The sequence below is a fragment of the Pholcus phalangioides genome, unplaced genomic scaffold, assembly GCF_987345545.1.
Source record: "Pholcus phalangioides strain wild (caught in Gottingen) unplaced genomic scaffold, Ppha-v1.0 ptg000008l_1, whole genome shotgun sequence".
Taxonomy (NCBI): Eukaryota; Metazoa; Arthropoda; class Arachnida; order Araneae; family Pholcidae; genus Pholcus; species Pholcus phalangioides.
In genome coordinates this window covers 63,744,535-63,770,959 of record NW_028301601.1, presented here as the reverse complement: position 1 = coordinate 63,770,959, position 26,425 = coordinate 63,744,535, and the positions used below count along the sequence as shown (strand labels likewise).

The 26,425-nt window shown below is 33.5% G+C and overlaps 1 protein-coding gene across 2 annotated transcripts in view; it reads left to right on the top strand.

Annotated features, from left to right (window-relative positions):
• The window catches only part of LOC149084751 (mitogen-activated protein kinase-binding protein 1-like), a 99,196-nt gene that overhangs the window by 54,450 nt on the left and 18,321 nt on the right, over positions 1-26,425 (top strand). For both annotated transcript variants that reach the window (XM_089235180.1, XM_089235181.1), the window contains exons 5-19: positions 632-748; positions 7,549-7,647; positions 8,132-8,317; positions 8,652-8,812; positions 8,934-9,009; positions 11,751-11,864; positions 12,039-12,179; positions 12,319-12,385; positions 14,943-15,054; positions 15,331-15,410; positions 18,067-18,269; positions 18,863-19,054; positions 24,132-24,307; positions 24,537-24,623; positions 24,721-24,850. In XM_089235180.1, the coding sequence (XP_089091306.1) occupies positions 632-748; positions 7,549-7,647; positions 8,132-8,317; positions 8,652-8,812; positions 8,934-9,009; positions 11,751-11,864; positions 12,039-12,179; positions 12,319-12,385; positions 14,943-15,054; positions 15,331-15,410; positions 18,067-18,269; positions 18,863-19,054; positions 24,132-24,307; positions 24,537-24,623; positions 24,721-24,850 (1,941 nt within the window). The remainder of the gene's footprint in view (positions 1-631; positions 749-7,548; positions 7,648-8,131; positions 8,318-8,651; positions 8,813-8,933; positions 9,010-11,750; positions 11,865-12,038; positions 12,180-12,318; positions 12,386-14,942; positions 15,055-15,330; positions 15,411-18,066; positions 18,270-18,862; positions 19,055-24,131; positions 24,308-24,536; positions 24,624-24,720; positions 24,851-26,425) is intronic.

Sequence of the window (26,425 nt, the reverse complement as noted above, 5' to 3'; positions counted from 1 at the left end):
TGCAATATACCAGGTTCAAATATATCATGGCTGAACCACAATCACAAAAAATCACTATACAAGCATCAAAAGTTATTGTAAAATTCAGAGTACTAATCAAGTATCTCACGCATCAAGTATACATTACTATGCTTTCAGTTATATCATAACTAGGCAATTATATAGTATTTGACAGAATCCAGAAATTGCAAAAAAAACTCAAAGGACGTTTGCTCAGTTATTAACATTTTGTGCAAACTCGGTATAACAATATCTTATTTTATTCCACACTCAGAAAAAAAAATTCAGTCAAAAAGAATTTAATTTTCACCTATCCTTTGTAACCTTACCTCAGAACCAGGTTCGAAATAAATGGTACATATCTTGCCGTTATCTCACTGTTTTTCCCTTGTATACTCTCGCCTCCCTCTGAAAAAGTGGTATGAACCCACAAGTATGGGCTAAATACTTATTTTTTCTAAAATTTCAATCAGTATTTTATTTCCTGCTGGCTATTCACAGGAAATTAATGTAAAGATGGCTTCACATTACCAATAACTGTCAGTAATGAATTAAACTTTCAAATCAACTGAAAATGTACTCTTTTGAAAAATCAACTCTTTCTCATGTGCACAATCTTCATTTTGTACAGGCATTTTCTCCCAACATGAAGTATGTTGTGTCAGTTGGATCACAACATGACATGATTGTGAATGTCTGGGACTGGAAGAGCAAAATCAAAGTTGCGTGCAACAAAGTTTCTTGCAAAGTAAGTATGACTTTTTTCCCATGTGTATAAATTGTATCATTTTTTACTCATATTCGTGAAACATCCATGGCCATCTTTATAAGTTTCAGGGACCTGACCAGCAAACATTTTTCAGGGCGTTTTTCAACTTTTGTAAAAATAAAATTATTAAGTCTGGCTATTTTTCAAGGCCCCATATTTGACTTGGGTTCATAGGCCAGGCCCAAATTTATTAAGCCATCACTGGAACGGCAAATGATTTGAATTGCTAAAACTATTAAACAATTAGTTTTACAGTAGAAAAACATCTTAGAACTAAATGAGCAAAGAGTCAGTTCTGTCATTTACTCAAGACCATTCTATATCAATGCCTCAGTATAGAGCAAACACACCTACAACATGGTAATTACATAACAATGGAAATATTATGCATGTACCATCTTCACTTTAAAATATAGAAGAAGCCAGGTGGTGGTACTAACAAGACCACAAAACAAGCACAACTCAGACAACATGAATTTATAAGGGGCCTACGCATACACTCAAAAATACATTTCAACATGTACCGATTCATTAGAAATTCCACAGAGGAATGTGTATGAGATGTATTTATTGCTAAATAGTACTAGTAGACTATTCTATATCAGGGCTTCACAAATGCCAGGTTGCCATGACAACTAAAAAATTGGTATTAGCATCTAAAATTCTCCATGATTGTTAAATTTGAGTCTAAGGATGACTCTAAATTTTCTGCTTTTATTGCAGTGCTTTTTCTAACATGGGAAGGAGCTATTAAGTCCTGGAAAAGTAAAAAGAATATTATTTAGGACAGTCTTTCTCGAGCAACAACCATATTTGTCTCTTAAGAAATATATCTGCAACCTAAATATTTCTTTGATTTGTCAAGCCCTATGCTTATAATTTGCACATATTTTCTAAACTGGGTGATGGAACAAACTGAAGGGGGGGGGGGGCAATTATAGATATATTGTGATAGCATCTATGTTGACCCTTCAACCATTGAACACTCGTTAATGCATTAAAAAAATTCCTTCGAAAATGAGCAAGGTCGAGTTGATGCGTGTAAAAAATTTTCTCGAAAACAGGCGAGGACGTGTCAACACGTCCTGGTCAAACCAGTACTCTCCTCCCTGTTGCTTTGTCTGAGACTTGTCACCCACACTTTTTGACAAGCTCCTCCCTCTGCATTTAGTAATGCTGATCTCGTAGGAAGCTCTTCACTGGTACATAATACTGCAAGCAGACGTGAATAAAGAACACTGTGTTCCCTATTATATGTACTATAGTTATCTTGAATAGGGAAACCTCTCTGTGCATGTGCTGGGTGTGTTTGTTTGATATTGTTTTGATATTTGTTTGATAAGTTTAATATTGATATTTATTTTTATAAAATAAGATTTATTTTTCTAAAATAAATATTTCTTGAATAATTGTAATAATAAATGTAATATTTTGTAGATAATATTTCTTAATTGATTCTTGAGAGTTCAAGAATCATTTAAGAATTCAATAAATATTTGATTCAGTCAGGGCTCATCCACAAACTCGGCCAGTCGGACAATATGCATTTTGGCGCACCGCTGATCTGACTCATTGTACTGGTTTCATCATCTCCCCAGGTCCGTAGTTAGCATTTTTCTCTGTGAGGAGAAAGACAGTTTGATAATCAATTAGTAAACAATGTTTTTGCATTATGTTTTGAAAAAATATTTTTCTATTAACCTTTTTATAATTAAAATTATCTCTATCTTCAACCCCCAACCCACATTTTTTTGCTGGTCTGTTGAAAATTACTTTCTCCGGAAAAATGACAGGTAACATAAAACCCTCAGACGGGTAACATAACATTCTGACCACGACGTTTGAAGTGAACAGACGTACTTCTTCTGCTGAGCAACCGAGCGTGAAGATTCGGTATTCAACCCAAGTGAGAAACTCGGTCAGCGAGACTAGTGGTTGAAATTTTTCCTCTGAAGACGACACCCATTGGTGTTGAAATGCATTAGGACTTTTATTATTTTTTGTGTATTTGCCTTATTCGTTGGTGTCTTCTCAATATTCTTGGGCAAAGTGGATCAACTCTTCTATATTCAACATAAAAACCTTGGGGGTTTAATTTCTAAATCTCAGAAAATTTTCCATTTTTACACACTGTAGCCTCTTAGAAATCAGTGTAGTTTCATTACCTATGGTGTTCTAAAAAGAATAAAACAACTCTTACTTGATTTTCACTATATTCTACTATCTCAGCATTAATCCCGTGATTATGTTTGAATATCCGAAATGTGAATTTTTGATAGAAAATCGCACAACTCGTGGGAGAATAAATACACCACCACAATACGCAAAATGCCCATCCAGGTGGCTGCGAAAAACTTGCCCATAACAAATATAGATGTCATATACTTCAAAATTAGAGCAACCCTAATAAAAAAGGAATTACAAAAACTAGAAACAGCATATATAACATGATAAAATATTATACAATGTCCTATCAAACTAAAAACATGCCCAGCAACTAAAAATTTACCATATGAAGTGAAAAATTAAAGAAATTCTCCTTTTCTATTTCCAGGAACAATAATTTTAGCAAAATAATCTGAGAATGAGGGATATTGAGATAGTGATAGAAACTGAGAGACACCCAGGCTCTGTCACACTCTGTGATGTAAGCATATTGTCCCAAGGGACTCGGGTGCTTCCGGGAAACCTAACCATTTATTAATAAGCTTGAACAAGATACATATTCGTGAGCAGGTGCCATAATGCACATCATCAGTAAACAAGTATAAAAATTTATGATCGAAAAATAATATAGGTAAATAAGTATAAGTCAGTTATAAAGCACAGGTTATATAAATCACATAATCTTTATAATCGAGATGTGTTATGTACAGTTCTGGAAGGGAATTCTGGATTCCAAGAATAATCCAGATAAGTGCAATTCTTTTGAATTGGAAAAGGTTTTGTAGTCTATATGTGTATGTGATTATCCATGTATTGAGAGAGGGAAAAGAAAGAGATAAAAAAGGTCAAATAGGTGTGTACCTCTGTAGTAGATAAACATTTCACAGAAACCTTCAAACACATTGACAAAAACAACCCCCCCACCCCCAAAGTAGATACTGAATTCTTATATTCATTCACTTATAAGTCTGTACAACATGTACTGGAAGTAAAAGAAATTTTCTTATCAGTTGATCTGAGAGTTGTATTTTTGTTGATCACAGCGAAGAGTAAAAGCATTCTTTCATTCTTATTATAGGTACATTTTACAATATATTCTACTGTTCTACAAAGCTGATTTAAAGATAGCCTGCCTCGACTTCAGTTTGCTAGTTCTCAACCTTTTTGAGACCATGACCTGCTATAATTCAAATAAATAAAATAAATATAAAAATATGTAAACAAAGTTTGATGAGAAATTGATCTCAATATTTAGAAAAAAAAAGGTTTTTGAAAGAAATTATTTAAATGAATTTCAACGTCGTAGATTATGAAACAGGAAATCGTCGAGATTGATATTCACAATTGATCTTATATTGAATATATTGAAATATTTGACTGTTTGTGGAACATTTCGTCCAAGTCATACCAGCCACTACGTAATTTTTTATTTGATTTTGAATTTAATTTTAAATACATTGTATACTACTGTCTCTATATATATTGGTTTTTATTTGTATTTTTCCTTCAGGAGAGCTGCAAATTATTTCTCTCATTTATTTATTTGTCACCAGTCCGCAAATTATTTGTCATTTACCTTTTGTCCGTTAAATTATTTCTCTTATAGTTTATGGCCCAACCAAAAATAAATGTCTCCCATTCTTTTTTTTTCTTTTAGCAAACGCAGTGAAAAACCAAATTGAATAAAATGAGAATGTTTATATTCTTACCAATAGACATGCATTGTCCTCAATTATTAACGTACTTGTATAAAAAAATAAATATCATCCCTCTTTTCTCTCTCCAAAACTGTTCACAAATATGTATTCATTTCTATTATACACACATTTCTTTCCCACTAAATACTTTCGTCCGTATTGAGCCAACACTCCCTAAAGACTCCCTTTTCGGGGTGTTGATTGAGCTCTTGAGTCCTGATAAAGGTAACTTTTGACAATGGTAAAGATAATCCAGTACTGAATTTTTTTTTTTTCAAGACGATCGGCACATGCCGAAGTGGGAATTCTTCACATATCTGAACTTTGTACCAAAAATGGATAAATGATAATCTCAGCATTGTTTTGTACTAAACATATTTTGCTCCATAAAAAAAGGTGGAAATGTAAAATATTTTGTTTTCTTTTTTGTTAATTTCAGTAACATGCATTGAAGCAGCAGATTCGTTTCATTGAATTCTCTTTCCACTGGATCTCCTTTCTATTCATTGAATATTAATTCAGTTGGCTTTCAGCCATCATGCCAAGATTGTGTGCATGCATGTCGGAGCATTTTCACCTAGTCACAAAATTTTTAATTTGACAGCTAGCGAATGTATGCCAGGACGAACAATCCGTTGACAGACCAGATAAGCAAAATGACTACTTCTCGTGGGCATACCCCCCCCCCCCGGCCCCCAACCACACACACACAAGCAATGGATCTGTACTCATATAGCATTCTCCTAGAGTCTGTTGCGACTCATAGGGGTATCATGGCGAGCTCGAGATGTTGATTTATGCTCTTATTTATGCGCTTTAAAGTGATTCTTTAAAAAGTGAAAATATACAGTATCAACTAAAAAAATTAGTGATGGGCAAACTATGGCCCACTTAGAGGTTCTGTATGGCCCACCACAAATTTCAAAATAATAGTATAGAAATTTTCAATTTCAGGTGTTTCAAAAAAATTGATTTAAGGGGGAGTGTTTCTTTTTTTGCATATGAAAAATATGGCTGTGAGAATTCAAACAGAAATTGATTTAAATACTTTGTATATACAAAATAATGAAACACATGTACAATAAATATGGAGTGAAGTTGTGAAAAAACAAATAAGTATATTTTAATAATTGTAAAGGGTATCTCTCATTTGCAATAAAACCGCAGGAGTCTTCAAAGTCTACAGCATATTCTGTACTTCATTTCTAAGCATAAAAATTCCAATTATGAATCAATGTCCACCCCACCAAAACTTCTCCTTTGTGTTTATTGGCCCGCTCCTAAAACAGTTTGTCCATCACTGTACTAAATTATTCTGGGGAGCCGCAGATGAACCTTGAATTTTGGGCAAGAGGACAACCGTGGAGGAAAATTGGAGAACCACTGTCAAATGGTAGCAATGCCCCTAGGAGCTGCGACGCACACTTTGAGAAACGCTGCTATAAAGGCCTTTGCATATGTTTTTTTTTGTTTCTGTTTATGTTATGGATCTGAACTCTCTATACAAATAATATATATATATATATATATATATATTTCTCTCTCTTCATTATTGAAAATAATGGTTTATATGGAATAAAAAAAAATCTCCTATGTATTATGATCCTGACTGAAACTTCAGTAAAATGTATTGTAATTTATCATACGAATATATGAAAACTTGTTGTATCAAATAATGAATATCAACAGATAGAATAATATCATAAATATTCAATTGATGTGATTTCCAGTGAAGAAACCACTGTGTGTGTATGGGATGTGTAAACAGTCTCTAGAAAAATGACCAGAGAAAAAAGTTTATGCTTTAACACCGCAACCAATACACAGAAAAACTTCACATCAGCCCTACAAACTAGTGGTTTTCATTCGAAACCTGAGAAAGAAAAATTGAATGAAACTCAATTTTGAATGATCAAATTAACTTCTGGATATACCCCCTTATCCTGAAGCAGGGCCCCTAGGCCATGATTGTCTTAAGAGCATCGTGGGGGCCCCATGTAAAATTATCTTTCTAGGGCACTCTACATGGTGACTTTCAGCTCTACCCTTGTGGAGACCATGCTTCTGGTTTCTTTAGAAATTTCATAACATTACCGATTGAACACAATATTCTGGGGTAAAAATATTCATAAAATTTCATTAGAATTATCGAAGCTATAGTGCGAAAAAAATTGTTGTATAGGCTGTGATACCTCGAATTGGCCGCTAATTGGAGCTAAAAATTGACTGTAAAAGTTAAATGAGATGCCGCTCTTACAGAAAATTACAGCTATTATTTATACATTTTAATTTATTTATACATACATATTGTTTATACATTTAATTATTAATCAGCCTTATTATATAGTTATGTGAATATCACAGCATAGCAAATTTTTATGCGATGATATTGCTTTAATTTTGATAATCAATGTAAATGGGAATAATTTTTTCTGAAGCCAAAAAACAAGTGGAAATAATGATTTTCACTGATGGGAAAACATATTTCCTGAATTTCTTTGACCTTACACTTCTGTCAAAGAATAAAGTTTCTTCTTTGTCGTCTTACACTCAGTAAGGCAATTATCATCAACTTACAAAAGACCTATTCATACCTTTGGCATTATTTTTGGGGTGGGAGGAATTCTATCAGTGAAAATCTGGCACTGTACAGTTGAACAACTGGGGGAAACAATCATCTTACCTCAAGAGACCCTGTCATTTTCCAAAGGATTTTGGTAAAATCATGTGCCCGATTCAGAAGATTTTCTTCAAATATGTGTAACTGTCGAAGGATTAAAAAAGGGACAGGTTTGATAAAGATAAGTCAGGAAGACTGATTTAAATTAAGATTTTCTGTGTTGCTTTTATTTTCAGTCATGTATTTTGTTGTTCTTGTATTGTGTTCATTTGAACATTTTGTATTTTTATCTCCAGGTTAAAGCTTTGTCATTCTCTGCCGGGGGAAATTATTTTGTAACAGTTGGCAACAATCATGTTAAATTTTGGTACCTAGAGTACTCCAGATCGTCAAAGGTATATATATATATATATATATATTTCCTTCTCTAGTGTTTGCTATATAAAGTGTTATGTACTTGATAGGGTTTTCTTGGTCATGTATCTTTAAATTTAGTATCAAGTTGTGACACGTCCCGAAGACGCCAACCGCCAGTGTTAGGGAAAAGTTCGGACATTAAGTAAAATAAGCTCATACTGATGGCGGTATTTCATCTTGAAGTTCTGTTCTCGTTAAAGTGTGTATATTTGGAAATTCTAGCTGATTGGTTTAAGGAGTAAAATATACAACGTGTATGGTAGAACCCACTCATCTCTCTCTCTTGAATCTAGTGGGTGATAAAAAATAATTTGAGACATAGAGGGGTGTTTTTTCAAGATATAGATGGGTTTATAAATACACACATCTGTGATTGAGTGTATAATTATCTATAAAATATTTGTCTCATGCAGTGTTGTTTTGTATTTGAATGATTACAATTAGGTTTGCTTTATCTTTCAGTACAAATTAGAGCCAGTTCCCTTGATGGGTCGTTCCGCAATACTTGGGGACCAAAGGAATAACTATTTCTGTGATGTTGCTTGTGGTAGAGGAGAATCTGCTGACAGTACATTTGCAATTACCAAGTCTGGTTTACTGTGTGAATTCAACAGTCGCAGGTTGCTGGACAAGTGGGTTGAACTTCGGGTATGTATGCTTGTTATACTATGATAGCATTCATTTTTTAAAAAGTTGCATTATACACAGAGTAATATTTTTCTGGACACCTGAATGTATTTTGCAGTGCTTTATTTTTGGTCTGAAAAGTTAGTTTCCTATTGGTCTGGCATCTGAGAAGACCATACCAGTAGGGGAACATCCCAGGCTGAAACTATCCATTGTGGATATATGTAAATGTCCAGGCAATTATTGGCAAATGGCCTAAAATGAGCTGTAATTCTTGTCTGAATGATTTCAGAAATTTTCACATTTTATTTTGGTATAATTGATATTAAAGGCTTCATCCCCCCCCCCCCCCCAGGTTTCCACTGCAATCAGCATATCAGTTGGTGAAACTTATATCCTCATCGGCTGCTCAGAAGGCATCATTCGCTGCTTCAGTCCCATTGATTTACATTTCATCTGTACATTGCCAAGACCTCATTACTTAGGAGTCGATGTAGCTAAAGGTTTAACTGGAAGGTATTGATTTTTCATAGATTCATGTCTTGCGAGAAACATATTCAAATGTGATACAAACTCTATCTTTTATGTTTCAATATTATGAACAGTGTTTTTGAATGAGGAGAAATTTATTTTACAGGCAAAATTCATCTCGATCTTCAATTTCCAAATACCCCGATGTCATTGCGGTAACTTTAGATGAAATGAACCATAAGGCAAGTCTTTCCATATTTATTTAGATTGACTGTATGTTTTTGTCTTAAAATTATGTCCATACAATCATCGGTAGTGTGACTGGAAACAATATAGCACAGATTCAGGAATGACACTAGATAGTCAGCAAGGGGGAAATTTTATTAAACCTAATGTAATTGCTTAATACATGCTTGTTGGATACTGTATATGATATCCTAACAAATGCTCAAAGTTCACACTATTAGCAGCAATGACACCTATATCACACTGACATCTGCTGAACCACACTTTATCTGTAAATATTCTGGAACAAATTGATGCATGCTGGGGAAGTGTACATATGTATGTGTCCTAACTAGGGTGGCCAGATTAGGTACCTGCAAAATTGAGACAAATTTTGCCACATAACTTTGAATCTGCTAATAAAATCTGGGACATTTACAAAACCTCGTTTGATGGGCGTTATGGTGTAAAATTGCCAACTTACAATGTGCTACAAAAATGTAACCATGCTAATTCTACACAGCGGTGCCAAAATGAGTAAAACATCAGGATGGTTTCCAGATGTCCTGTATATGCAGGATTGAAGAGTGTACACCATGATGCAGGAAGGGGGGGGGGGGGGTGTTACATTCATAAATTACTGGGGGGAACTCAAGTACTCTGAGTCTTATGTCCAATGTCCATGCTTTCACTTATTTAATAACAGTGGAACCTGGCTACAATGATACTAGATACAACAATAAATCCCACTTTTTACATCATTAGTTATCGTTTTATTCATCATATCATTTACTTTCAGAATCTCGTTTTAGAGTTCTTTTCACTGCTGTCGCTTCTGCATTCATACTTCATTGACTTCACAACCATTCTTTTTGACATTGAGGAAAATGTGACCTTTCTCTGTTGTAAAAGAAATTCCCATCACTGGCAATTGATGCACTGATCAAGTGAAATAATATTTGAAAGTATAACTGTGAATAAAGCAAATATAATGTGAAATAATAAATTCTGGCCAAAATATCTTACAAAGTCAAAAGTTTGATTGAAAATAGGTCGCATAAAAAATAGATTTCTCAATTCATGTAAAATTATATTTGTACAGAACATGGATACTTATAACGCCATCTAGTGAGCTACATGCATTAGAAATTGGTGGAGCACTTGAGAGTTACCGTTAAAACTTGTTGTATACCTTGATATCACAGGTACTACCAACACAAGAATGTTTTCAATTAAAAAAACATGCACATAGTTTGAAATTCCAAACTATATGCATTGTCCTTCCAGTTGACTCCAGCCACTTTTCTGATTTCGTCTATCCATCTTGCATGGGAATGCCTTCTTGGGCGTTTAACACCATGGGGGTACCAATGTAGAATACTTGTGGTTCATCTGTTTTCGTGTCTTCTTGCAATATGTCCAGTCCATTTCCATTTGAGATATTTAATTCTTTCCATGATACCTTTGTGAGGTTTCTTATCCAAGTGATTCGTTTTCTGTCTCTTCTTGTGATGCCTAGCATACATTTTTCCATGCTCCTTTGAGACGCTGGTTAAACACTTTCTTTTTCAGGCATAATGACATATGGCTCTTCAGTATTAGTTTTTGCTAAAAATGCTCCATCCAATCATGATCCTTCTGTTTATTTCATTAATGATCCCGCTGTCCATGGTAATTTCTTGTCCGAGGTATATATAACCTTCTACTTTGTCTATCTCTGTGTTGTTTAGCAAGATCATCTTCAATGCAAAGGAGTTGAACATAACTTTTGTCTTTTGCAGATTCATTTTCAAACCCACATGAATACTTGCCTTTGAAAGTTCTTGTATCATTTCTTCTAGTTCGTCTGGATTACTGCTGATAATAACAATGTCGTTGGCAAAACACAAATGGTGGAGAAATTCTCCATTTATTTTAATTCCTTTCTCATCCAATCCAGTTTTCAGTTTGAAATTAAATAGTTCTGTCTAAAAAATTCTTCGATCTTTCTGATTGCACAAGAAAAAACTGGGGCAAACAGGCATCCTAAAAGCTTGTTTTGGGACAGTGAATAAAAAAAAAAACTGGGATTGTCTGGCCATCCTAGTCCTAACGCACTTATAATTGACCAAGATACATTTATATGTCTGAAGTGCTATCATTTTTAAAATCCAAATTATATGTGGCAAGTGATAGTGTTCTTAAATAATTTTAGTGTTTCTGTCTTTTCTCTGTTGCAAGAAAAGAGGAAACCAACTCACATTCACACTTCAGAGTTGAGATGTGACAGAAAACAAACTCCAGCTAATGGCCACCGTTATGTGTGTGACATTGATGAATTGACTGCTACCATTAAACCACACACCTCGTAAACATTTCTCTGGAAAATTTCTGGTGAATATGTATATGCGGGAAAGTGTATATATGTATGTTCTCTAATGTATTTATGATATCTTAGATATGTGTTGGGTGTTTAAAGTGAGGCCATCTGTCTTTCTTTCAAATTAAAAGTGATAGTGACAGATGCAAAGATGCAGTCACATATGAACTACTGAACACAGTCAAACAAGTGCTAGTAAACAATGGCACCCATATCACTGGCTGACGATGGTTTCTTATGAGGAAATGTGATTTATTTACATGTTCTCTACCACACCACGAAGTTTGTAGGCACAACTTTCAGAACCCTGTATTGTATCCATGTATCCCATTTTCAATATGCAGTTATTCTTTCAAATACACTTCAAAGAATGAAGTTAATTTATTTTATACATTATAGGTAACATGTGTTCATAATGATCACAGCCTTTACGTGTGGGACATACGTGATGTGAAGAAAATTGGAAAGTCTCACTCATTTTTGTACCATAGTGCCTGCATATGGGGAATCGAGGTAATAATCTAAAAGAATATTCTCATTAACTCAGTCTCATTTTTACCCATAATTTTCCATTGAATTATACATTTAAAATGTTCGTACTGAAGATTCATGTTCTCTAATATTTACTTTATACTTACGTTTCTATTCTATAACATTTGTGACAGTTTCTTCTCCCTTTCAATACAGATGTATCCAAATCTCAAAGATGAAGGTGCATTGCCTGCAGGCACATTTTTCACATGTGCTAATGATGACACCATTCGCATTTGGAATCTGGAGCATGGCACTGACAAACAGTCTTCTATAAAGAGAAACATCTTCTGCTCTGTGAGTTTCTCTGATTAAGAGGCTTCGCTTTGATAGTGTATTTTTACTCTTGTAAATAATAATTGATCTTAGGTTGACAATTTATTTTTTGAAACTTTTGAGTTATTTTTTATTTTATTTTTTTTGTGTGTGTGTGCAGGAGCTTTTGAAAATTCTTTACACTGACCCAAAATTCAATTCTTTGTGCAATACAGATCTTGCGGCAGGTGAGCAAAACAGTTTTTCCTAAACCTTCATTTTTCTTCATGTTCAGGTATTACTGAAACAGCTAATTTCCTTTGATAATTATTAAATACAGTAGAACCTTGATTCTGTGCTCGGATTAACCATGTTACAAAAATTTCAATTTCAGTTCTTCCCTATCTGCAGTGTTGGAGTTTTTTTTTTCCATTGATTATGTAAAATTTTGTGAAGGTTATGATTCTAACCTCCCTTAAGGTCACGTGTCTGGTTTGAAATATCCAGTTAAAGCAGACAACAAGGAAAGGATACAAATTTCTTCACCTCAATTACTTTATTACAAGAAATAATTTTAACACGTTGCATATTTACAGTTAAATTTTTCAATTAATTTTGGTTAAAGACAACTTTTTGGTTAAAACATTAAATCAATAATTTGATTAAGTCAAAATTGTTGGATATCACCCTTGAAACTGGAAGTTCATACTCCATTGAGTATCACGTTTCCTCTTGTCAATCAAGAAGCTTGGTGTTCTGGCTACAAACACAATGTAGAACCAAACATGAAATGGCAAATTGAAGAGTGATATCTTGATGATTGAGTTCGATCAACTGTAGTCAGCATTCGGTAGTAGATTACGAAGTGATTGATGAATGTTACGATACATTCTAGCCAAATTAATGTCTGTAGATGAAAAGGAACTGAATGTCACAATTAGCAAACAGTCATCAGTCCATTGAAGTAACCTCTTGGCAGTTGATTACTCAGGATTTACGTTGGAGTGGCAGCCATTCACCAGTCTCGATCTACAAAACTTATTAGTGATGTTTTAGGATTTCATTAAAAACATTCGCATCTGGACCAGCTGCTGGAACAATTTTAGCTTATAACTTAATTTTAGCTATTGAAATGGCAAAGCTGTTTGTTAACAATATATAGAGTTAACGACCAGAGTTGAGAATGATCAGAAAATGTTAGTGAAGAAATGAATGTGAAATACAATGCTAACAGCAACAACCAGTATTTATGGAGAAATTCATGGACGCATGTGTCTACAGGAGCCAATTGGCTTCAGGGTCAATTCAATTGGCATATGATATCGCATTATCAAAAGATCGTGATATGAAAATGGCAACACTACGATTGGTCTTGATCACAGACATGTGACAACTACTGCTGATTGCAGATGAGAGAGAACAAAAGATAAATATTAATGTATTTAACTGAATATATAATGACGGTTTCAGACCTTCATGCTGGGGGGGGGGGTCCATATCTATGTTACATAATGAAAACAAACATTTCCATTTCGTAGAACTAGATTTATTCATTCTTTTTACAGAATTGCCCCCGCCCCCCAATTTCTGAGCTAAACTCCCATGTCAGTGCATTGAAATGGCAGCCTCCATATGTACACATAAGAACCAGCCATTTTCCTGAGGCAATCTGCACTTGGAAGATTTACAGCAAATGCGGGAAGTTAGTAGAAATGTATTTTTTTGCAATCAAAAGATAAGGCACAAGAATGTTGTAGCTTCAGATGCGGTCACATAGCCATGGACCACACAGTTTCTTGTTTGTGTCATTCTCATTGTACATTTTATAACTGCCAAATAGTTGACACAGGTAGAAGATAACTGTTTTTGGCTATCCATGATCACCACCTTCAACAGTAGCCCGGATAATCGAGGCTCTACTGTAGTTAATTGTGAATTAAAAATTGCATTGGTTAGCTTTTCAAACTGAATATCAAAGTTAGTGTCAATGAAAGCATCATTCCCTTTGTTTCCCCCTCCTTTATCAAAAACCCTATGTTAGATTTAAAACAGATAAGATTATGTAAATAGTGTTTTGAGAGATTCAGCAAAAGCATGCTACCAGCTGATTTCCGAAATTGAGGTATAAATGTGTAGGCTGAATAATATTTTGATGATTGCACTTGCATGAATATTGCACTTCAGAGAAATCAGCCAGGCATATAGGCTATTTGTGTCAAATTTTCTGAAATTCCAAAATCTGCATCTAGCTAACCTGAAGGAACCGGCTTTTAAAATTTACATGCATCTGTTTGTTTTATATTTATCTAGGTAGAGTAGCTTATAACACTGGTAGCCCTTTCAACTTGACCTGGAAAAACTTTCTTAGCTCCCCAGGAAGAGACGAGAGCCTTAAAACTTAAAAATCTCTGCAAATATAAATGTTGCTCTATTATAATGTGAAACTGCATACACGCTTACTCAACACAAAAGATTAAAAAATTAGTTTGGCAACTTCATCATTTACTCTATAGTCAGAGCTCAGCCTCAAGTAATTTGATTGTTAAGTGGATGACATTTCATCCATAAATATTGTGCTGATCTATCTTAATTTCGTTCAAATGCTGTTGGTTTTTCCCTTTCTTCTTATGGGAAAAAATGTTCAACTTTTTATCGAAAGTATATTACACATTTTTTACCACACATTTTCACATTTTGTGCAAGAGAAAAAAAGCATAGCATAGTTTACTTTCAAACAAATTTTCATGTTACAACACGTGTATTGAAACCTATTTTTTTTTTTTTCTTTCTTTACAATCTTGATAGGATCAAATGAAAAGCAAGAAAATGCTTATGATGGGAAAAATGGAGTGAGGTGCCTTAAAATTCGCTCGGATGGGGAACATTTAGCATCAGGAGATAGAAGTGGAAACCTCAGGTAATGTTGTTTATTGTGAAGAAGCATCTGTCTTTTATGCCTAAATAAAAGGGCTGTAATTTTGTTCTTATGGTTTCATCTATGCATTTTGCATTCCATGTTGTTCATCCATTTCTTTTGGAGGCAAACTGTAATATAATCTGAAATATTTATATTACATTCTATTAAATGAAATTTTAAATGATTGCATTAAAAAGATTTTTCTTTGATGTATTTTGTCCTCGTTTCTATCTTATAAATTGTATAAATGATTCTTTTTCTCTCCTGTTTTCTTAGAATATATGACCTGAAGTACATGGAAAATGTTTGCAAAATTGAAGCTCATGATTCTGAAATACTATGCTTGGAATATTCACGTATGTATCTTAGAAAAAATTCGCCAAAAGTTTCTGATGTTTACTTCTTTAGTGAAATATATTTATAGCAATATGATTGGGTACTGTACCTCAGGTTTATGTGATATCAGTTTTCTCAGCGACCTGGAAAGCCAGGGAAATGTGCAGATATTTGAGGGGGGGGGGAATTCTGTAAAAGAGAAAAGAACAAACTCAGAAAACAAAAATTCAAAAGAGGAAAATTAAGATTTTGACATATATAAATTTCTTTTCCAGAGTTTTGGTCAAGAAAACTTATGAAAATGATCAACCAGATTTTGCTGGGAACCCTGGATATCCAGCTGATGTACCAAACTTAAATACATGATGTAACATTCAGATATTCCATGAGTTTGTAACCTGCTCGGCTTTATCAGGATCTTTCCTGAAAGAGAAGTAACAACCACACAATATAATGCTATGATATGCATCCCCCCACTTTAGGGTTATCACACCAGCCTCTTTATGAGAGACATGGTCAAAGATGAGTCATTTCTTTCTTTTGATAAATATTTTTATAGTCTTGATGAAGCTGCAAAATTTGCAGTTCAAGGAGCAGATGCATTCTTTTGCATTTATAATTTTTTGCAATTTGTTCAGCCCTGGTGCAACTATCATGAAATTTGTTTCTGAGGAATGCCTTTTATGTGCTTAAGAAGTTTTACATCTGTCTTTCGAATTCAGGGGAATTAATATAAGATTTTCAGAGACTGGTTATATCTGGAGATGATAATGATTTAGGATACGAGTGGCCTATGAGAGACTGGGGGTTAAGTCCCCGTGGAGGCAGAGATAAATTTTCTTCCTAAATCATCTCCGGATATAACCAGTTCTGAAAACCTTGTATAAACAAGTAGAGAGGGCATCTTTCCCTACATATATGTTGACATCTGGTGGCCCTGATGCAATTTACGAGCTGTTAGTTAATTGCTGCTGCCATCCACTGCATGGAGCTGTTCAGCATATATACACTCCGAGGAAGAAATATTCTATCTGTTTCTATAGCTTAGGGGTCATTCAAGTATTACGTCAGCATCTGAAGGGGGGGGGGGGGTTGGATGATGCTTACATCATCAACCACCTTTTATGAAGATATGAAATATTCTTAATGGCATCTTATATTCTGTGTGCCAAAAATGGAAAAAACCTTTCAATAGCTATTGGGCACCTGAACTAATATTCTACCCATTGATAAGTCCCCTACAGAGCCACTTTAATGATCTCTAAATGTTTCACTGATCCGTCCTTCAGGTTTTCTGGAAATATTTCTAGGCCGCTTAAGGTGCTCTGGAACTGTGCCATGCATCACTCAAGTGATCTGTAATTATGCCACGGATCACTTAAGTAATCTAGGAATGTTCCACGGTTAACTTGAGTAATATGTGGAACCACACTGTGGGCCACTTAAGTGTTCTAAAACTGTGCCACATGTCACTCAAGGGATCTCTAAATGTGCCACCGATCATTTAAGTGTAATTAATTCTGTAACTGTGTCGCGGGCTACTTAGGTGATCTTTGAATGTGAAAGTAATCTTTGAGGCCTACCTCTCAGTGATCTGAAAATGTGCCACAGGCTACTTTACTGCTCTGGAATTGGTCATTTAAGCAATCTGTAAATCTGCCGCTTAGTTTATTTTTACAAAATTGTTTTTGAGGGAGCAAGCCACATCAGATAATCTTAAGGGCCACATTTAGTCTGCTTTGCAACTTTACGTCAGGTTGCACTACACGTACACGCACATTCCCGCATGTACCGATTCGTTGGGGGGTTTCGCGGGGGGGGGGTGCATGTGTGGTGTAGCAGTGGTAGGTAGGGCCTCCAAAAAATGGCTCGGGGATCCATGATGTTCTTAAGTCAGCCACCTCGTTGGGCAATTTGCCTGTTGTGGCGTTGTATTTGTACTTGTACTTGTCACCCTTTATGGCTTTAAAGGGTGGGTCGCAATGAATTTCTCGAAGATAAATTTTGAGTTATTACCCTTCAAATAAAATTGAAATTAACAGAAATTGATTATATAATAACATATAAAGGTATTTTCTTTCAAAATTTTAATTAAATTTTTTTTTTTTGCATTAAAACATTTTTTTTTTCATCTGGGGGAGGGAGGCGCACAAGCCCCCTGTGCCCACCTCCCACGTACGTTTTTGATCCCACCAATATATGTTAGGAGGTGGGGCAGTGATGACTAAATTTTGCTGACCGGGGGGGGGGGGGGATCAAAAATGGCTATAAAAATTTGCTTACATAATACTTAAACAGCCCCTTAGGGATAGAGCACTTATCTGACATTCAAGAGACTAGGGTTCAAGTCTCCATGGAGGAAGAGATGAATTTTCTTCCTGAACCATATCTTCAAATATAACTAGTCGTCCAAAAATCGTGTAAATTGGTCTAAGTGGACTACAGCTCAGAGTAATGTAAATTTTGGAAATGAGTTTGTGAAAAAAATCAAACTAAAATGGGAAAATGGTGGCAAAATCATAAGTTCAACTTAGGCTGTTGTTCCAGAAAATTGAAATTGGATACTGAGGACTCTTTCTCGAATTATGACTTTATGAAGTAGATGTTATTGTACGTACATGTATATATGCATAGGCTGCAGTAAATTTTATTAACCTTTTATTGCTTTTTCTGTAGAAGAACCTACTCAGCTGCTGTCATCTGCAAGTCGAGACAGACTGGTGCACATATTTGATGTTGAAAATAACTACTCATTCCTTCAGACTCTAGATGACCACAATTCATCAGTTACCGCCACAAAGTTCATTCAGCACAGGAATGGTTTGCATTTGGTTTCTTGTGGTGCAGACAAAACCGTAATTTTTAGAAAATCCAAGCCTGTAAGTTAGAAAAAAATTTTCCCCCTTGTATAATTGATTTTAGTTCAATGAAGTTTCTTTGTAAACCTTTTAACGGCCAATTTGAGAACATCAGCTTTATTAATTACTAAAAAATATTTTTCTTACATGAAAGCACTTAATTTTTTTTCCTGAATGCATGAGATTCAAATTTTATTTTACGAAACAAAAATTTCATTCATTTCAGCATTTATGCCATAAACTTAAATTTTTTAAATCGGCTATTTTTAAGAATAAAATTTAATTTTTTTTGTTTTGATTTTAATGTTTTTATAGACATGGGCAAGTCCAGAAAACACAATAAATTTTTTTCATGAATTTTACGGTTGATGTCTCTAAACTAAAGGATCAGGACAGGAAATAACAGAAAAAGAAATTATGAAATCAATTTAAATCTTCATTCAGCCAGTACAAGGTTGAAGGTTGATCAATTGGGGGATTCTGTGTAATCGATTATTTAAATTTTATCTGTATTGAAGGTCATGAACTTTAACACTTGTCTCTGAATTTTTTTAAAGAAATAAATTGATTAGTTATGTATAAAATATATGAACATCTATATTTTTTTTTAACAGGGTCAGAAGCCTAAGATAGTTCCAGATAACACTGTTGTGGAAAAGACAACGTTTTATGATATGGAGGTGGACTCGTCTCGTAACTATGTTCTGACAGCTTGTCAAGACAGCAAGATCCGAATATATGATGTCATGAGTGGGAAACTTGTACGAACTATGTCTGGTGCGTTAGAGGAAGGTACTCTAATAAAGGTAAATATGGATTATATTCTGTTTTAATTCTTGTGGTCTAAATCAGCTCCCATTCTGATTAGCCCTTGTTTGTGTAAGTTGACTGTGGTGCAACAGAAGGGGCTAGACATGTAAAAAGAGCAATACAATACTTAGATATACTAATATTGAAATAATACAGTCGATGCTCAATTTTATGAACTTGTATAAACTTAAAAAATTAGTTTTTGAAATTGAAAGTTCATAAAATGGAAAGACCTATTTTTGGGATCATAGAACTAGTTCTTAAAAACATGTGGGTTTGTGAAAATGAGCATTAACTGTATATTGATATTTTTTCTTTTCTTACAGAGTGTTTTTTACATGTCAGGAATCACTTTGACAATTTTGAATGAAAGAGTATGATAAAAATACTGAAAGTGAACCAGAAAAAAGTCTGGCAACACATTATTACAATCATTAAATATATTTATCACAGTACCATTATTACGATGAATAAAAATATCACCTGCTACTGGAAATTCAGTTTGTTTAGTGAAATGGTTTGAAATGTTGAAGATGTTCCACAGAATTTTATTCCCCAATGATTTTCAAAGTTTTGAGCTGCATCTAAACATAGTGATCGACCTCACCTCCAAAAATATAATCCTATTTTTAGCAAAAATGAGATAAGTTACTGGAATCAAATCAACATACCATTTTGACACATTCCTTCCAGGTTGGAATTTTGACATCAAAAACTGGTTTGACACACAAGCATCAGAAACTGGGTTTAAACCATCAAAACCTAAATGAATGCTTTTGGAGAATATTTTGAACACAATAGTTATATAACACGATGAGAAACTTACTTTTTTGCCTACTGCAATGCTTTACTTTTAAACATTAATTTATTACAATAATTAAAACAACATTAATTATACTTTGCAACTTTGAATTTTTTTGACATACAAAGAGTCAAGAACAGATAATATATCATTTTATGGTCTATTTTACCTAAACTACTGATTACCTATGTTCAATTTGTTAAGCGAAATAGAGCTAGCTGTTTATTCAAAATATGCGTGAGAGGAGATAAGGCTTAGGTTTATAACCTCAAAAGCTAACTGGGTATTAAAAGAGGCAAAAATTTATTGTCAGTGTTGTTAAATATTTTTTTTAACCTGATAGATACATTAAATAACAAAACACATACTTTTATGTAGATTAAAATGCTTTACATTTTGAATTATAGTTGTGGTAAATAAAAATATATATTTTGATATTTTTCATTTTCTGATCTGCTCAAACTTTTACTCCATATTAAAAATTCTTGTAAAGCATCTGTTAATATGCTAATTAAACTCATTTCTTCTCACCTAAAAGTTTCTTAGCTCAGGCTGTATAAATCCAGATATTTTAAAGAGTAAGTTAAGATTGCTTAAATTAAAGCAAAGCTGACAGGACTGGATACCCAAAGCATCATTTTTCATGTTTAGGTATAGTTTTGATTGGAAAATCAGTGCATTATAAATGCTAGTAAATATACCATATCATAGTCAAACTTAATCGTTCTTACTTTTGCACTAACAATAACTTGCGGGAATCTCTTAAGCATCATATACAAGCCAGCACTGTCAAATTGAAGGACATTTTAGTCCTACAACTTAGTATTTTGATTGCTAGATATATTCTAATGTTATGCACAATAAGGGTATTGTTTTAAGTATCAGTGATTATCTAGATAATTTAATAACAGGAATCACAACATTACATATATGGTATAAAAGAAATTTTTAAACGCCTGTCTGTTATGAAAAGAGTACAGCAGATCTTCATATCTATACACATATATAAGTAATTGAAGTATATATGAGTATTGGAATGTCAGGAATTATCTTGAATGGAAAAATATCAAATATTTCTATAGTTTTTTCTTCAGCTTTTGTGCTATGCTTTATTCACATTGTATATTATATATAAAAAATATTTTTTTATCCAAAATAATTCTGTAAAGAGTAGAAAATTATTTTACAACCATGTGAAGTATTTATTCTTCGTATAAAATGCTCACTTTTTAAACATTAAATGTAATTAATGTGTGTATTTTCTATAGGAATTTTTTTTATTGAAAAGCAATATTTGAGGTTTCTGATAATATCTTGTCAGAAACTGCTGTGCGTCAAAAACCTTCCAACCCTAATTCCTACAAATTCTCCAACTCTTAGACAAGGGGATTATTGGGCCTTTGGACTTATTCTTTCCAAAAGTGCACCAACTAACTTAGGTTGACTGCGGAGAACTGTGCAAGGATTGAAAGAAATTTTACAAAAAGCCCTATTATGTGATAAATCATATACGAGAGTAAACAAACAAAGCTATCAGCTCGAATGCATTAGAAAATAATATATATATTTTTTATTCACTAGTAAAAGCCACTACTTTCTTTGACAAGGGGATGCAAATATTGATTGCTAAGGAACAATTCTAAGCTGTGTTGTCTCTGGGAATTTTTCTCTGACAGAGTTGTGAATAAATGGAATAGCTTACTCTCTGGTGTCTACTTCACCAAACACCAACTCTGGCCATATTGCTATATTGCAATTTACTGCCATTAATGAGATAGATGACACCTTCATTTCCATCTGAAAATATTCTCCTAGATGTAAAAATTGGAGAATAATCGAAAATATTCATTTTTCATCATTCATTTAAATAATTTAAATTTCTTTAATTTTGTTTATATTGTGAAATATAAATAAGTTTTCATTGCCTGAAACATTTACAACAAAACAATTTTTGGTGTAATCACCCCAGTGACAAATTTTTAGTTGGAGTATATTCTCCAGGTCATGATGAGAGTTTTAAAATTTTGGTTATAAAGATTTTAGAAACCTTTAGATTAAAACCCTTACAAAAAATATTTTAAAATAAGATAAATTTTCAAAAATTAGTTCAAAACAAAAGAAATTAAACCAAAGTTGAATTCATAAAGGAAGCTATTCTTATACAATCACCTTCATTCTAAGACACAGAACTGTTGTTTTCTTCAATGCACCTACACTTAAATTCTGTATCAATCACATTTCTTTGAAAGTTGTGCCATTCAGCCCTGTTGGTTTAATTTTCTTGCTTTCAAGCTTTAATATTGTGGTCTACAAACTTCAATATTCCCATAATCTTGACGGGAACTGAGAATATTCTCTTAAAGGACTACTATTATAGATTATACTAGAGAATATTCTTACTGAAAATAATAATTATTCTCAAGTTATTTATCGAGATTGATTATTATATGTTGTTGTGTGTATATATATATACACACACACACACACACACACCTACCTATATTCTTGATAATATTCTCTGGAAAGATTTCAGTAACTGAAAAATATTCTCATCAAGGAGAATATTTGAGAATATTCTCTGGAAGGACTGTTATTAATAACTTCAGAATAATTCTTATTATTTGCTATAAGAATATTCCTCAGTAATTTATGAAAGTAGTCCTTTGAGAGAATATTCTCAAGGATATTATATGTAACTATATTACAAAAAACAGGAGAATATTCTCATCAAGAACTTATAAGAATATTCTCTAGTTATTTATAATAGTCCCACCAGAGAATATTCGAGAATATTCTCCAAAAGATTCTCGAGAATTTTACATCTCTACACTTGGGTGCTGGCATCTAGTGTCTGGAATTCTATCAAAAATTCTACCCTTGAAAAGAAATACATATTTATTTTGGGATGAATTGAAAAGCTATCTATTATATAGATGAAGACAACCATAATTTCTGATTGGCAATGTATTATATTTTCCTCTTAGCTTTTAGTTTGCTTATGAAAATTGTTTTCATTTTTTGGGTTGCTGCATTTTGAAACTTTTATTCAAAATCCATATTTTTTATGGTCATTTTTTTTTCATCTACTTCATTGGGCAGTTTGCCTGTTGTGACCTTTGTATTCAGAGAGGCAATATCAGAATTATTAAGGCATATCCTTTGCAGAGGAAAGGGGTAAAGTCAACAGCATTTGGTTTCAAGCACCAACAAGTATAAGAATCACATTTCATCTGGGCCATAATTGAAACAATCAGTCAAATAGTTCAAGTCAGGGCTGGACAAATCCCAGGAGCCAGGTCGCCATGGTGACTAAAGAATTGGGATTGGTGCCTAAAATTTTCTTTGTGTAGTTATTAAATTTCAGACTGAGAGCAGCACAAAATGTTTGGAATTCGCAGCAGAATATCTGCCAGCATGAAAGATAGTCACTATGCCGTGAGAAAGTCAAAAGGAGCATGATTTTGGACCTTTGTCTTTCGGTAAAACTTTTTCTGGCACCTAAATTTTTGTTTTGAAATTTGTCCAGCCCTGGTTTAACTGCTGTGGACCAATAGTACTAGCCCAGTCAGAGAACTGTATAAATATGAGCTTCATCCTGAACTTTGCATCTGCCACTATAGTAGTCATTGTTATGGACTTGCATTGCAAGGGCCCAGGTTTAAAACCACAATGGTGATCAGCTGAATTTGGTTCTCTGTGGTTCCCAACTTTGGGGCATGGATGCGAGCTGATCTCCCCATTAAAAAATCTCGCCACAGAAAGAAACATTCCTACAATGGTACAAATATTTGATCATTACACTTCTCATAGTTTGAAACATGGATGGCAGCACTATAACTAGCATTACACAAAAAAACAAACTTCAAGTTAGGTTCACAACACATACATGCTCAGCTTCAAGCATGGCCAAGGTTGTCTTTGACCACCTGCCTATACATTTCAATTGAAACAGAGCGGCAGGCCACAATCTGGTTAGAAGGGGAAGAACTTTGCATCACTTCACAACTGTTTCAAATGCTCATCACTCGTACAAGCACAAAACATAGGGTTATATAGCTTATTCATAATGGCCAAACAGCCAGAAGTTTTTCTTATCATTAAACGATGGTTCCAAAAGCCTAACGTGTTTCAATAATTTGTTTTACATATTTTATTTACTCAGTGGAAATCGTTTTCAATGTATCTAAACACCCTTCTGTAGTTTCATATCAATGATTATTTTCTGGTTTTCACTTTTTATTCAATAAGTATAATCTATTATTTCCATTCAGATAACTGTAGATGTTTCTGGAACATTTGTTGCTACAAGCTCTACAGATAAGAATGTCTATATCTATGACTACCTATCTGGGCAGTGTGTTGCGTCAATGTCTGGTCATTCCGAGCTGGTCACAGGCCTGAAATTTACATCATCAAGGAAGCAGTTGATATCTGTCTCTGGTGATGGGTAAGTGTAACTTTGTTATGAACTAGTGATAATTTTGTATCAGTTCATTGCATTGAGAAATTGCGCAGTGAACTTCTTTTTAATTATTACCATTATCAGCACTGAAATTTACCCTGCATTCAACAGAGGGTTTATCTGATGTTTTATTGCATAATTATTTTGAAAAAAAAAATTTCACACCTTTCAGTCATATTTGAGTTTAAAATTGATATGTTGTGTTTTTCCGCAGCTGCATCTTTGTTTGGAAACTCCCGTCACATATATCAAAACCTGCGCTCAGAAACATGAATACCTCTGGGATATGGCAAGACAACAAGTAATTTCTCATGGTTTTTTTTTTTGACAGTTTTCTTTTTTTCAAAGTTGTTCATGGGTGTGATCGTAAATACAATCACATTTTCTTCTCCTACCAGGAAAAGTATAGTTGCGATTGCAAAGCCATTTCAAATCGACAATCAAAGTGAGAATGAACCTTCCTTGAGTGATGGAGGTGCCACATATCAATTTAACTTAGGTCAGCTGCCATCATGGGCTAAAAAACAAGTGAGTTAACAGGTTGTTTCCTAATGAATATGTTTTGGTAAATGTGATAAATCGGTTATTATACATAACAACCAGTTATTATGCATACTTATCAATCATCTTGGTAAGTTTGACAAATTTATCACTTTTACCCGTGAATATGTATAGCACCCAGGTTTCATTGGTAAATTTGATAAATAATAAAAAATATTATCAGTTCTACCTGTGGTTATGCATAACAACCAAGTGTCATCTGGATAAATCTGATAAATACTTAAAATTTATCTCCTTTATTTGTGGTTATGCATAATACTCTTGTGTAATTGGAGTATTTGATAAATATGAAAAAAATTCCAAATGAGTCTAGTATGAATATGATGAATATAGTTGGACCTTGATATAATAATACATGCATGAATTATTATGTATAGTATGATTAATATGTATAGTATATAATAGTATGTAAGGAAAATTTATCATGTTTATTACTGATGCTGATGCTTGGATATTATGCCGGTAAAAGTGATTATTTTTTTAGCACTATTAAATAAATTTACCAATGCCACTTGGGTACTATGCATAATTGCCAGTAAAATGGATAAATTTAGGGAAATTTATGATCATTACTAAAATGCTCGATGGTTATACATAATAACTGCATTTATCACATTTACTGTAACATATATATACACCATACCCCTCTCTCCTCATTATGCCACACATTCAGGTATTTCAAACCTATTTAAACCAATTCCTGAAATTTGATGAACCAGTGAGCTGTCCAACCTTTTTTTATAGGGTCCTGTTTTTTGAAAATTTCTATTTTTTTGGAAAGCGGAACAATCTAGTCAATTTTCTACAAAAGAAGTTAAATGTCATATTTATGGTTTTGTTACTTGGTATTTTGTGAATTGTCTGTTTTTTAAGATTCAGAAGTTTATGAAGCATCCATTTTTCAGATCCAGAATTTTGTGAGAGATCTAGAAAATGGGCCCAAATTTCGGCTGAACAGACCCTTGATTATAACCTTTTGGATAAAATCATCTATTATATTATGTTTTTCCCTTTGTTTCCAACACGTTCAATATCATGAGGACTTATGCACTTCAGTTTTTTTTTTTGGCTTCTTTAGATAAAATCCTAGTTAGCAGAGGTTCTACTTTATATTAGACGTCTTATTTTACATTGTTACTTTGTTTTCTCATGCTTGATCCCGTCAATGTTGATAATAATGTATATTGGTAACTTGTTTTTCCATGATATATGCTTATTAAATATGTTTGCTATGTCTTTTCACACAACTTTAATAGAGTAGAACCTTTATTATGTGGGGTAATGGGGGTGGGGGAGAACAAGGATAATTGAGAAATACTGTTAAACCACCCGAAGTAAAAAAAAAAATTAAATAACAAAATTGAAATTTTTTTTCATGTATTTTACTTGTTTAAAATAACTATCCACTGCATATATTCATATTATCCATGCGAAAAAAATCTAATAAAAAATTATACTTATTGAATGATAGTCACTCTACTAATATACTGGGTTTCATTGATGACAAAAATATGGTAGAACTTCAATTATCTAGTCTAATAA